This window comes from Somniosus microcephalus, chromosome 3, assembly GCF_052327205.1.
Source record: "Somniosus microcephalus isolate GS21.2 chromosome 3, FLI_Smic_1.0, whole genome shotgun sequence".
NCBI classification, from domain to species: domain Eukaryota; kingdom Metazoa; phylum Chordata; class Chondrichthyes; order Squaliformes; family Somniosidae; genus Somniosus; species Somniosus microcephalus.
Window position 1 is genome coordinate 173,581,635 of NC_140989.1, and position 14,859 is coordinate 173,596,493.

Sequence of the window (14,859 nt, forward strand, 5' to 3'; positions counted from 1 at the left end):
GACTCTACTTGATTACAACAGGTAAGCTAATGGGTTACAGATTTAAACAGACTTATACTTCTCCTGAGTCAGGCAACGCACGCAGTCATCTCCCTTGCTTCTTGGTCTGGTCTGTAGAGGGGGGCTTCCTGCTTTTCTGCGTGGTCATCGAGCGAGAGAGAGAGCGACCTCCTGGGTTCCTCCTTTTATACGATAGCAAAATACTGCGGATGCTGGAAATCCAAAATAACAACAGAAAACACTGGAAAAACTCAGCAGGCCAGGCAACATCCGTGGAGAGAGAAACAGAGTCAACGTCGAAGACCTGAGACATTGACTCTGTTTCTCTCTCCACAGATGTTGCCTGGCCTGCTGAGTTTTTCCAGCATTTTCTGTTGTTGTTCCTTCTTATATCTTTTTAAGTCCATTGTCTCTGGTATAAATTGCTAAAACCCCAGGATTGGGACTTAGTTTCATGGCAGTTCTTGATTGGCTTTCCTTACTCATGTGTCTGTCTGCAGAGGCTGGTGTCATTTCTTGATTAAGTTAATCGTTTTGTTAACACCTTTTTAATGGCTCTTGAGTTTCAATGGGTTTCCGATGGGTTTGTTTACCCTGAAAGTCATGCTGTCTCTGGGGGGGGTGGGTTTATCTTGTTTTATGCAGATTTCTTTTGTTAAGTTTTGCAACGTTACCACGAGCTCCACCCACCCAGGGGAGATACATACACATTAACTTCATCTTTATTACATACATCTTATATTAATAGTCTCGAGTCCATCACACATCATAATTTTGACAAAACATACATTTTTGTTCTTGCATTGTGCAAAAATCTTTGCGGTGGCAGGACAGGTTAACAAAGCAGTTAATAAAGCACGTGGGATCCTGGGCTTTATAAATAGAGGCATAGCGTACAGAAGCCAGGAAGTTATGCTAAACCTATGTAAAAGACTTGTTCGGCCCCAGCTGGAGTATTGTCAAATTCTGGTTACCACACTTTAGGAAGGACGTGAAGGCTTTGGAGAGAGTACAGAAGAGATTTACTAGAATGGTTCCAGGGATGGGGGATTACAGTTATGTGGATAGACTAGAGAAGCTGGAGTTGCTCTCTTTGGAGCTGAGAAGGCCAAGAGGAGATTTGATAGAGGTGTTTAAAATCATGAAGGATTTAGTTAGAGTAAATAAAGAGAAACTGTTTACAATGGCTGAAGGGTCGATAATGAGAGGGCACAGATTTAAGGTGACTGGCAAAAGAGCCAGAGGCGTCATGAGGAAAAACCTTTTTATGCAACAAGTGGTTAGGATTTGGAATGCACTGCCTGATAGAGTGGTGGATACAGATTCAATAGCAGCCTTCAAAAGGGAATTGGATAAATATTTGAAGGAGAAAATATTGCAGGAATATGGGGAAAGAGCAGGGGAGTGGGACTAACTGGATTGCTCTTCGAAAGAGCCAACGCAGACTTGATGGGCTGAATGGCCTCCTTCTGTGCTGTACTATTGTGATTCTATGAATCCCTACTAAAGGAGAAAATAGAAAAACATCTAGAAACCAAAAATATAATGTATAGTCAGCATGGATTTCAAAAGGGCAAGTCTTGCTTGACCAACCTAGAGGTGACGAGAGTAATGCAGTAGATGTAATTTATCTAGATTTCCAAAAGGCCTTTGATAAGGTGCCACATAATAGACTGATGAATAAGGTCAGAGAATGCAGAGTCAGGGGACAGATAGCAGAATGGATAGCTAGCTGGCTTGCTTCAAGACAGAAAGCAGAGAGTAGGGGTAAAGGGTAGCTATTCACAGTGGCAAAAGGTGGGCCGTGGTGTTCCACAAGGATCAGTGCTGGGACCATTGTTTACAATTTATATTAACGATTTAGACTTTGGAATCAAAAATACTTTCTAAATTTGCAGATGTCACCAAATTGGGAGGGACAGTCAATACTGAGGAGGACTGCAACAAATTGCAAGACATTAATAAACTTGCAGAATGGGCATATAATTGGCAAATTAATTTCGACACTGATAAGTGTGAGGTATTACTTTTTGGTAAGAAAAATAACACGGTCACATATTACTTGGAAAATAAGAATCTAAATTGAGTAGAGGAGCAAAGGGATCTGGGAGTACAAATACGCAAATCACAAAGTTGCGCCACAGGTTAGCAAGGAAACCAAGCACTCGGGTTTATTTCTAGAGGGATAGAATTGAAAAGTAGAGAAGTTATGCTAAACCTGTATCAAACCTTGGTTAGACCACACTGTGTACAGTTCTGGTCACCATATTATAACACGGATATAAAAGCACTGGAGAAGGTACAAAAAAGATTTACAAGGATGATACCAGAAATGCGAGGTTATTCCCATCAGGAAAGGACGAAGAGGCTGGGACTTTTTTTTCTCCTCTTGAGAAGAGAAGGCTGAGGGGTGACCTAATAGAGGTCTTTAAGATTATGAAAGGTTTTGATAGAGTAGATACAGAGAGAGTGTTTCCACTTGTGGGGAAGAGCAAAACCAGAGGCCATCAATTTAAGATAGTCACCAAGAAATCCAATAGGGAATTCAGAAGAAACTTCTTTACCCAAAGAGTGGTGAGGATGTGGAACTTGCTACCACTGGGAGTGGTTGAGGTGAATAGTATAGATGCATTTAAGGGAAGGCTAAATAGGCATATGAGGGAGAAGAGAATAGAGGGTAATGCTTATTTATAGTTAGCTGAGGAAGGATGGGAGGAGGCTGGAGTGGAGCATAAATGCTGGCATAGATTGGTTGGGCTGAATGGCCTGTTTCTGTGCTGTATATTCTATGCAATTATAAATTCTAACTGCTATGTTTATAACTGCTACAAAGACAAAAATAATTTGTTAATCAAGTTTCTGACTTGAATGTAAGACATTCCATTAATTGTTAGTGAGAAAAGAGCACAAAACAGTAATATACAATGTGTACAATCATTGGCTTCTAAAACTTATAATAGAACTACTCAACTTTTTTTTATTCGTTTTTAATGGGATGTGGGCGTCGCTGGCAAAGCCAGCATTTGTTCCCCATCCCTAATTGCCCTTGAAAAGGTGGTGGTGAGCCGCCGCCTTGAACCGCTGCAGTCCGTGTGGTGAAGGTACTCCCACAGTGCTGTTAGGTAGGGAGTTCCAGGATTTCGACCCAGTGACGATGAAGGATCAGCGATATACTTGTAAGTCAGGATGATGTGTTACTTGGAGGGGAACTTGGAGGGGGTGGTGTTCCCGTGCATCTGCTGCCCTTGTCCTTCTAGGTGGAAGAGGCTGAGGTTTGGGAGGTACTGCCGAAGAAGCCTTGGCGAGTTGCTGCAGTGCATCTTGTAGATGGTACACACTGCAGCCATGGTACGCCGGTGGTGGAGGGCGTGGATGTTTAAGGTGGTAGAGGGGGTGCCAATCAAGTGGGCTGCTTTGTCTTGGATGGTGTCGAGCTTCTTGAGTGTTGTTGGAGCTGCACTCATCCAGGCAAGTGGAGAGTATTCCATCACACTCCTTACTTGTGCCTTGTAGATGGTAGAAAGGCTTTGGGGAGTCAGGAGGTGAGACACTCGCCACAGAATACCTAGCCTCTGACCTGCTCTTGTTGCCACAGTATTTATGTGGCTCGTCCAGTTAAGTTTCTGGTCCATGGTGACCCCCAGGATGATGATGGTGGGGGATTCGGTGATGGTAATCCCATTGAATATCAAGGGGCGGTGTTTAGACTCTCGCTTGTTGGAGATGGCCATTGCCTGGCACTTGTGTGGCACGAATATTACCTGCCACTTATCAGCCCAAGCCTGACTGTCGTCCAGGTCTTGTTGCATGCGGGCATGGACTGCTTCATTATCTGAGGAGTTGTGAATGGCACTGAACACTGTGCAGTCATCAGCGAACATCCCCATTTCTGATCTTATGTTGGAGGGAAGGTCATTGATGAAGCAGCTGAAGATGGTTGGGCCTAGGACACTGCCTTGAGGAACTCCTGCAGCGATGTCCTGGGGCTGGGATGATTGACCTTCAATCACCACAACCATCTTCCTTTGTGCCAGGTATGACTCCAGCCAGTGGAGAGTTTTCCCCCCCGATTCCTGTTGCCTTCAGTTTTACTAGGGCTCCTTCATGCCACACTTGGTCAAATGCTGCCTTGATGTCGAGGGCAGTCACTCTCACCTCACTTCTGGAATTCAGCTCGTTTGGACCAAGGCTGTAATGAGGTCGGCAGCCGAGTGGTCTTGGCGGAACCCAAACTGAGCATCAGTGAGCAGGTTATTGGTGAGTAAGTGCTGCCTGATAGCACTGTCGATGACACCTTCCATCACTTTGCTGCTGATTGAGAGTAGACTGATGGGGCGGTAATTGGTTTTGATGTGTTATGTATGTTTCTATGAAATTGATTCTGCAGCAGGAGAATATAAGAGGGTTGTTGCGGCTGCCGCGGAACACGAATGGAGGCCGAACCGATCTGAGGAACACGTGGCTTTTATTACATTCTCTTGAGAGATGGCTGCCCCAGCTCCTCTCTCTGCTAAACCCGAAAACAGACTGAGGGCGACACCCGTGCTTTTGAGTACACACTGAGGGCGACGCCCGCTCCTTTGTCATGCCTTAAAGGCAGCATGCTTCTTAAAGGCAAGGTGCCCGATTTATTGTCCACGGACGGAAAAGTGGATTGCGCCCGTTTAGGTGGCGATCCGCCACAGGGTCATTATTCTAGATATAACTGCTGATTGTTTTTACAAAATCTGAGGGTTCTTTGTTTGGAGGGGGTGGTATAAGAATCTTCCAACATTCTATGGACTATGAAATAGTCTCCATGGATTGGAGGGTAGCTATTGTAACCCCACTATTTAAAAAAGGTGGTAGAGAAAAAACGGGGAATTATAGACCGGAAAGCCTGACATCGGTAGTGGGGAAGATGCTGGAGTCCATTATAAAAGATGTAATAGCAGAGCACTTGGAAAACAGTGACAGGACCGGACAAAGTCAACATGGATTTACAAAAGGTAAATCATGCTTGACTAATCTACTGGAATTTTTTGAGGATGTAACTGGTAGAATAGATAAGGGAGAACCAGTGGATGTGGTGTATTTGGACTTTCAGAAGACTTTCGATAAGGTCCCGCATAAGAGATTAGCGTGCAAAGTTAATGCACATGGGATTGGGGGTAAGGTACTGACTTGGATAGAGAACTGGTTGGCAGACAAAGCAGAGCGTTGGAATAAACGGGTCTTTTTCTGAGTGGCAGGCAGACTAGTGGGGTACTGCAGGGATTGGTGCTAGGACCCCAGTTATTCACAATATATATTGATGATCTAGACAAGGGAACTAGATGTAATGTCTCCAAGTTTGCAGACGACACAAAGCTGGGTGGGCATGTGTCCTATGAGGAGGATGCAGAGAAACTCCAGTATGATTTGGACAGGTTGCGTGATTGGGCAGATGCAGTATAATGTGGATAAATGCGAGGTTATCCACTTTGGTGGCAAAAACAGGAAGGCAGATTATTATCTGAATGGCAATAGATTGGGCAAAGGGGAAGTGCAACGAGACCTGGGTGTCCTTGTGCACCAGTCGCTGAAGGTAAGTATGCAGGTGCAGCAGACGGTTAAGAAGGCAAATGGTATGTTGGCCTTCATAGCGAGAGGATTCGAGTACAGGAGCAAGGATGTCTTGCTGCAGTTGTACAGGGCCTTGGTGAGACCACACCTTGCGTATTGTGTGCAGTTTTGGTCGCCTTATCTGAAGAAGGATGTTCTTGCCATGGAGAGAGTGCAGTGAAGATTCACCAGACTGATACCTGGGATGGCAGGAATGACGTATGGGGAGAGATTGGGTTGATTAGGCTTATATTCGCTAGAGTTTAGAAGAGTCAGAGGGCATCTCATTGAAACTTATAAAATTCTAACAGGACTAGACAGACTAGATGCAGGAAGGATGTTTCCGATGGCGGGGGAGTCCAGAACCAGGGGTCACAGTCTAAGGATAAGGGGTAAGCCATTTAGGACAGAGATGAGGAATTTCTTCACCCAGCGAGTGGTGAACCTGTGGAATTCTCTACCACAGAAGGCAGTTGAGGCCAATTCATTAAATATATTCAAGAAGGAGTTAGATATATTTCTTAAGGCTAAAGGGATCAAGGGATATGGGGAGAAAGCAGGGACAGTGTACTGAATTTGGATGATCAGCCATGATCTCATTAAATGGCGAAACAGGCTTGAGGGGCCGAATGGCCCACTCTTGCTCCTATCTTCTATGTTTCTATGACTGAAATAAATACTCAATTTTTTTTCTCTTTTTTTGAATGGGCTGATTTTGTAACCTGCAATGAAATAGCAGAATGTATTAATTCAGATATTAGAGAGACTTGTTGCAAAAGCAGAGTTGTTTTAATGGGAGACTTGAATTTTCATTTATAGATTGGGAAGAGCAGCATAACTGGAGCCTGAAATGTGGTGCATTTCTTGAGTGCATTCAAGATAGTTTTGTAGCAATACATTCTAGAACCAACAAAAGGACAGGCCATACTAGATTTAGTAATGAGCCAGTATTAGTTAATCGAACAGTAAGGTAACATTTATCGAACAGTGATCGTAATATGATCAAATTCAGTGTTGTGTTTGAAAAGGAGAAACGTAACACAGGCACTAAAATGCTAGATTTTGGTGAGGCTAACTTTTAACAGGATGAGACAGAGGCTGATGACAGCAAACTGGTCGAAACTGTTTATTGGGTAAAACTACAGATGAACAGTGGGAGGTGTTAAAAAAATAATTTTGCTTAATACAGGACCAGTGTATACCCCTAAGGGGCAAGAGCTCTACTTTACCAAATAAAACAGCCTTGGTGGACAAAGGAGGTCAGAGATAGCATAAAGCTAAAGGAAAGAACATACAAAAGTGCAAAGAATTGTGTAGATCCAGGGGACTGGGAGTGATATAAAGAACAGCAAAGGAAGACAACAACAATAATAAGAGCTTCAAAAAGTGAATATGAAAAGAAACTTGCAAGGGATATCGAGATGAATACAAAAAGTTTTTATAAATATGTTAGAAGCAATAGGGTAGTCAAGGGTAATGTGGGCCCTTTTAAAGTAGATGGGGTAATATTGAAAATAAGAAAATGGCAGACTTGTTGATTTAATTACTTTGTTTTCACAGTAGTAGAAGAATAATATACCTCACATTCCAGGGAAACTAATTATGAATCTAGGACTGTAAATCACCAAAGTTAATGTAAGCAACAAAATAGTATTAGAAAAAATAATGGCACTAAAGACTGACAAATTGCCAGGACCTGGTGGTTTCCATCCCAGGGTTTTAAAGGAAATTGGCAGATGCTTTAGCCACAATCTTCCAAAGCGTGCTCGATTCAGGAATTGTCCCTTTTTTAGATTGGAAAATTGCAAATATAACTCCATTATTTAAGAACGGTGAGAGAGAGAGAAACCTGGAAATTATAGACATGATCTAACATCTGTTGTGGGGGAAGATACTGGAATCTATAATTAAGGAAAGAGTGACGTAAAGTGTAGGTCATGTCTAATTAGCCTAATTTAATTTTTTGAGGAACTAAAGTAGTAGACAGGGGAATGTCTATGGATATAGTTTATCTGGACTTCCAGAAGGCATTCAATAAGGTTCCACATAAGAGAATGTTAACTAAAATTAAAGCTCATGGAATTGAAGGAAAATTATTGACCTGGTTCGGAGATTGGTTAGGAAGTAGAAGAGAGAAAGTAGAGATGATGGGTGTATATACTCAGATTGAAAAGATGTGACTAGTGGTGTCCCACAAGGATCTGTGCTGTGCCCCCAACTATCTAATTGTTTTATTTAAGTTACAATAAACTCTTGTTTAAATGGCACTTAATCATCTGGAATACTTTAATAACCGGCAAAATAGATAACCGGTAATCTTGCCGAATCCATCCAGCACTCGTTTTGCCGAGTCTGAGTCTCCCGCGGTGGCCGAGTTAGTCAGTGGTTTTTATTTTTGTTTGTGTTTAAAAATGGCCTACCTCCCTGTTATCCAGAATTTTTCATCAATCGGCACCACGCTGGTCCCGTAGGTGCCGGATAAGAAAGAGTTTACTGTATTAATAAATAGAGAGCCATATATCTAAGTTTGCTGATTAGTGGCATAGTAGGTAGTTTAGACAGGTGCATAAAATTCCAGAGAGATTGATAGATTAAGTGAGTGGGTAAAACTGTCTGATAGATTTCAACACAGTTAAGTGTGAATTCATCCATTTTGGACCAAAAAAGGGTAGATCTGAGTTTTTTAAATGGTGAAAAGATAGGAACAGTGGGGGTCCAAAGAGATTTAGGGGTCCATATACACACATCACTGAAATGTAGTGGTCGGGTACAAAAAAATCAAAAAAGCTAATGGAATGTAAGCCTTTATATCTAAAAGGCTAGCATATAAAGGGGAGGAAGGTTTGCTGTAGCTATACAAAGCTCTGGTTAGACCACATCTGGAATACTGTGTACAGTTCTGGGCCCCGCACCTTAGAAAGGACATATTGGCCTTGGAAGGAGTGCAGCGCAGATTCACCAGAATGTTATCAGGGCTCCAAGAATTAAATTGTGAGGAGAGGTTACATAAATTAGTCTTGTATTCTGAAATATAAAAGGTTACAGGGTGATTTGATTGAGTTTTTTAGGATTTTGAAAGGAATTGATAGGGTAGGTAGAGGGGTAGGTAGAGAGAATCTCTCTCCGCTGGTGGAGGAGTCTAGGACAAGGGGACATAACCTTAAAATCAGAGCCAGGCCATTCAGGGAGAAGTTAGGAAACACGTCTTCACACACAGGGTGGTAGAAGTGTGGAACATGCTCCCACAAAAAGCAGTAGATGCTAGTTCAATTCATCATTTTAAGCCTGTCATCGATAGATTTTTGCTCGCCAAAGGTATTAAGCGATATGGAGCAAAGGCGGATGGATGGAGTTAGGTTACAGATCTGCTATGATCTCATTGAATGGCAGAACAGGCTCAAGGGGCTGAATAGTGTACTCTGTTTTGTAATAGAGATTAATGCTTATATCCCAGATATAAAAGAATGTCTTCATATTCTTTGCATGGAGGAACGGGGAGGATTCTGGATAGAGGGTGAGGGGGACTGGGAAGCATGGTAGAAGCAGGATGTTTTTAAGAGACTTTTGAAGCAATTGAGAGCAGCAGCAAGGTGTAGTGGTTTTGGGAAAGGATTCTGAAAAATTGGCCTCTGGTGGAAAAGTGAAAGGTGTGGGCTGGGATATATGACGGGAGACAATTGCTTAAAGTGGTGCCCAACTGTGGAGTGATTTGAAGATGAAGACCTTGAAGCCAATACTTAGGCAGACAAGGAGCCAGTGGAGCTTGGCAAGGACAGCGATGATGGGGTGTTAAGGACTTTGTACAAGAGGTAGATTCTAGACCAACTGAAGTTTATGAAGAGTGGAAGAGCAAAGGTCGGTGAGGAGAGCAATGGAAAGTCAATCCATAAAGTGATGAAGGTGCGGATTAGGCTTTTGCCAGCAGACGGAGAGAACCAGGGGCGCAAGTAGGCAATGTTCTAGAAGTAGAAAATTGCAGTTGTTGGCTAACTGGATTTTGAGTAAAAAGTTCAGCTCCAGGTCAAGTGGAATGCTGAGGTTGCGCATCATGCTGAGTTAACAACAGGGGAGGTTGATGGAGCTAGAGCCAGACCCATGTAATTGCTGGCAGGAAATGAAAAGGATTATTTTCATTTTACAATGTTGAGCTGAAGGAAAGTTTGATGTGATGACTGAGAAGTTGCCTGTCAGAACTGTACATCAAGATTGTAATCTAAATTGAGAGAAAAGTGTATTGTTCAAATTCCAAAGTAAATGGAACCTGAGGTAGATAGTTGGCAAAAGCTGAACGTGTGGGGTTGGGAAAAGCACTGATTTAAAAACTGGGGGTGAGCAATTTTTAAAAACGGAATACTGCCTAATGATTTGTACATTTAATATTTTGCATGTTTTCACAGATGCTACACCATAAATAGATATGCAATGTGGCTTGTGTAGAAACCATGGATTGTCAGAATTGCCCCATTCCATTGTTTTTTTTTGTTTCGTATCTTTGTATACTTCAACTGGCGACAAAATGTAAAAGCATTAAATGGGTCATGCTGTCGTCGAGTGGTACATCAACACCAAAATCAGGGCTTGTTAAAGCCACTTTTAATTGATTGAAGATAGCAAAAGATTAAAAATGTTCACTTATTTAGTGGGAAGTAGGAGTTCTTGAATCATTTCTGCTTTTTCATATGTTGTCTCCCTGTTGTCTGCTGTTCTCTTGAAGATACTGAGTTATGATTGGTATAATTCCACAGGCACATTAGCCCTTTGGTATCTTACCTGAATGAATATCTTTCACATTTGAGCCTAGACAGTGTCAGCCCAATCCTATCCCCTCCTGATATAGACCCATAAACACACATTCTCGTACTGTTGCTGGGGTTTACGTGCTCTTGTGTGCACTTGCTTTTCTGTGTGCAATTGCGTTCCCATGCTCTGTCTCTGTGAACTCTCGCACCTGTTCATTCTCCATGCATGCTCGCCCCCTCACTCTTGTGCGTACTCTCTACTTTGCGCATGTGCACTTTTGCTCTCTTTCTCCATGTGCACACTCACTCACCATCTGTCTCCATGTGCGGTCTTGCTTGACCCATTTATTGCACTTTTTTTCCCTCGCGGTTGCACGTGCTCTGTGTCTCATTCGCCATACCTACCTTACTTCCTCATTCCTCCTTGCTCTCATTCCCCATGTCTAGGCAGTCATTTCTCTCTCGCTTGCACGCTCACTCACTTTATTTAGCACAATATTTAAATAAAATGTAATTTTAGATGGTTTAATTAGATGACTTCTTGCATTTATATAGCGCCTTTCGCGACCTCAGGACGATCCAAAGCGCGTTATAGTCAATGAAGTACTTTTGAAGTGTAGTCACTGTTGTAATGTAGGAAACACGGCAGCCAATTTGCACACAGCAAGCTCCCACAAACAGCAATGTGATGATGACCAGATAATCTGTTTTTGTGATGTTGATAGATGGATAAATATTGGTCAGGACACTGGGGTTAACTTCCCTACTTTTCTTTGAAATAGTGCCATGGAATCTTTTACGTCAGCCTGAGAGGCAAGACAGGGCCTCGGTTTAACGTCTCCTCCGAAAGACGGCACTTCTGATAGTGCAGCGTTCCCCAGTACTGTGCTGAAGTGTCAACCTAGATTTTGTGCTCAAGTATACTTGATGCTTAAATTCAGTTCCTGAAACACCAATGTAATCTCTGGAATTATGCCTGAAACATGAGCTGGTAATCAGGAATAGGGTGCTGGTTGTATTTTTTTCTTCCTCCTCCTCTTCTGGGTTACTGAGATCAGTCTTAGCTGAGAGCAGCTGATTAAGCACAGACCAAACCTGGGACCTCTGGTCTGTGTGGCTCAGTTCCACACAAGATGGTGAATCTAGAGTCTTTGAATCGTTGTAGAATACACTCATTCTTAACTTTTTTTTAAGCCTTATTGCCAGCAACAAATGTAATTGGAATGATTTTTCAGGCACCTTTAGCCTTCCATGCGAGCCCATGAGCAGTGATAGGACTGTTTTGGTACGTATAATATTAATAACAAGTAAATGTAGCTATAAATTCACAGCTCTAATCACTTTATTGAAATAACTGATTACTCGTCAGAAAATCTTTGGACTTATCAGTAACTGATTAACTGTGCAGTCATTTTGGAACCTGCACCTGTACCTGCTTTGCTCAAGCTATAATTCTTGTGCCTCCAACATTGCCCACCATAGCCTACTTTCAACAGCCAAGAGAAACGTCATTAAGTATGTGTAAAAAAATAGCACATTGGCAGGGTAGCACCAGGGTTGTAGAAATGGGATGAATCTGAAACATTCAAAAAATCCTGGGACAGATGTGATTTTTAAAACATGTTTTTCTTATATTCAGCCGAAGTCAATCTACATACCACAAGAAAGCAATTATCCTGAAGAAGAGAATCAAGGAACAATCAAGAGATGTCCATCTGACAGCCCCGCACGACCAAGCACACAAGTGCCACCAAGACCTCCCCCTCCCCGGTTACCTCCCAACAGCAGTTATATCAGGAACAGTGCCCTAGGTAATGACGGCGAGGATAACGAGAGCTCGAGTGACACGGAAGAGTATACAGGAGCCTTTAAACAGTTCAAGAGGTGGCTGGAAGACTCACATGATAGGGCTGGTGAGAGTAAGGCATTTCCAATTACCAGCTCCCTGCAAAGTAGTGAGAATTAAGCCAGCTGTTCACCTTCATGTAGTGCAACTAGATACAGCTGAAATATTTTCTTTTGAACCTTGTATGCATCTTCCTTCCCATCATAATTAGAAATCTCTTTTTCGTTTGCTAAAATTGTGGACACATAATTTGGTAATGTTGGAATAACCCCACAACTTGTTTCTCCATTCAGTAGTAATGGTACTTGAAGCCACATACCACTTTAAGAATTTTAATATTGAGGAACCAATCCTCCTTTTTCATTTTAAATCGGAATATAGTGGCCTGAATTTTCTGTGTTTCACTTGTTTTTTCCCTGTTTTTCTCCCCTTCTGTCCTGAGGCTGCTGGCTGTTGCTGGGCTATGGTTTTACAGGTGCCAAGGGCCCTCCATTATCTCATCCAAATGGTCATTCTTCATGTGTGAGCCTAGACTGAGAGTGCTATGTCGTGGTAGTGTGTGTACGTGTCTGTTGGATGAGGACAGATTGGGCTTGGTTCTCACATTTCCCAACACTCACTGTTGTGACTGTCACGTGAATGCAACAACAACTTGCATTTATATAGCACCTTCAGTTAGAAAAACATCCCAAGGTGCTTCAGAGAAGCATAACCAGACAAAATTCAACACTGAGCCAATGAAGGAGATATTGGGAGGGTTGACTAAAAGTTTTAAAGAGTGTCTTAAAGGAGGAGAGAGAGACAGACAGGTTTAGGGAGGGAATTCCAGAGCCTAGACAGCTGAAGGCACGGCCGCCAATGGTGAAGCGAAGGGAGTAGGGGATACAAAAGAGGCAGGAGTTGGAGGAATGCTGCGTTCTGAGGGTTGTAGGTTGGAGAAGATTAGAGATTGGAAGGGTATGAAGGGATTTGAACATGAGGATGGATATTTTAAGTTTGAGGCATTGGAGGACCAGGAGCCAATGTAGGTCAGCGCGAACAAGGGTAATAATGGTCACTTGGACGAGGTACAGGAGGGCGGCTGGTGCTCGTGCAGCCCTACCCTAGCAAGGAGTCAATGCCTTTAGCAGTGGTGGGAAAAGTTAGCAAGAAAACAAAATGAACTTTTTAAAGAGAATTTCTAAAACAAAAAATCGATTTTTGTAAATTGTCCTGAATACATCTTGTGGGTTAATGAGCTGTGTCATAAACATTAATCCAAACAGACACGTTTCTTTTCAACATTTAAAACCAAAAGATGTTTAAAGTGGTGGTTTCTCCTTCCCTCTGCCTTTATAAGTTTATATTTGACTCTCAAAAGAGTTGTCCTTTTGAAGTTAATTTTGATGTATCTAAATTTTCTTATACCTTAAAATGTTGTTGCCACATGTTATTTGCTGTTGGTCACAATCTTACATCTGCTTGCAACTGCAGTGACCACTGATTTGTCTAATTCTGAATTGAAGATATTGACGTTGGGAACAGGTCACTGCCACTTCTGCTTCCAGTCATTGTGCTTTACTCTTTTTGACTAGTTGACATTCTGCAGACGCTGTTGATGGTGAATATGTTCTGGGTACTGCTTTGCTGTTTCTGAATTTTTGCTTTTGTGTGTCGTGCGATGAGAATATTTAGCTCAATATTCTACTGAATTACTAAATCGGTGCCACGTAGCTGACTGCCATGGCACTCTGCAGTGACATTGGGCCATGAATCCCTGATCAGGGGAAGAAGTGGTACAACAAAGTACCTTGTGAGCCAAGAACTGAAGCAGTATACTGGACTATTCTGCCCACCTTAACCACTAACGGCAGCTTCAGCTATAGCGTTAGGACTGGAGCATAAATGAGGCTGTATTATGATCTGGTTGCTGGAAGACTGCCTCGACAAGTGGTTTATCAAGGCTCCTTCAATGACAGCAGTGCGCACTCAGGAAGGTTAACGGCATTGCTCGTCATAGGACACCCTTTTTTTAAGGCTGCTTGTGAGCTGGAGGGCTCCGCCTGCCCGTGCAGGCCAGCGAGAGAATTTTCTACTTTGACCAGGAGTTAATCTCAGAATTCTTAGATGTTGGTGGTTTCAAGAGTCAGGATGCATGATTTCTGTCAATATGTTCATGCTTACTGAAAATATGTACTTTTCTGTTCAGGAAATGGAGTGAGCTCCACACAGGTGAATGGTGAGAAAGACAGCAATCCTCAACAACAGTATGAAAATAGAAGTAGTTATCCACCGGGGCTTCCTCCAAGGAAAGATAAGAAGGACCTCCCTGTGAGCATTCCATTTGCTTTGTAAAATCTGTTGTGCTCTGTTATATACAGTATCTAAAGGGTTTGCACTTTTCAATCCTTGTAAATGTAATTATTATTTCAATATATCTTTTCTTGTGTTTCCATGATAATGGGAGGATGAAAGGAAAAACATCTAGCCCAGGGGCAGGATGACTTTTACACGTACACCAATTTGGTCTTCATAGAATCATAGAATAGTACAGCACAGAAGGAGGCCTTTCGGCCCATCGTGTCTGTGCCAGCCGAAAAAGAACTATCCAGCCTAATCCCACTTTCCAGCTCTTGGTCTGTAGCCTTGTGGGTTGTGGCACTTCAAGTGCATATCCACAAACATTTTAAATGTGATGAGGGTTTCTGCCTC

At 42.5% G+C, this 14,859-nt stretch overlaps 1 protein-coding gene across 14 annotated transcripts in view; it reads left to right on the plus strand.

The window, feature by feature from the left end:
* The window catches only part of LOC147121580 (mitogen-activated protein kinase kinase kinase kinase 3-like), a 244,010-nt gene that overhangs the window by 133,326 nt on the left and 95,825 nt on the right, over positions 1–14,859 (plus strand). For 9 of the 14 annotated variants that reach the window (XM_085981929.1, XM_085981934.1, XM_085981931.1 and 6 more), the window contains 2 exons: positions 11,962–12,241; positions 14,357–14,478. In XM_085981929.1, the coding sequence (XP_085838055.1) occupies positions 11,962–12,241; positions 14,357–14,478 (402 nt within the window). The remainder of the gene's footprint in view (positions 1–11,961; positions 12,242–14,356; positions 14,479–14,859) is intronic. The other 5 variants (XM_085981939.1, XM_085981940.1, XM_085981942.1 and 2 more) reach the window with 2 other exon arrangements.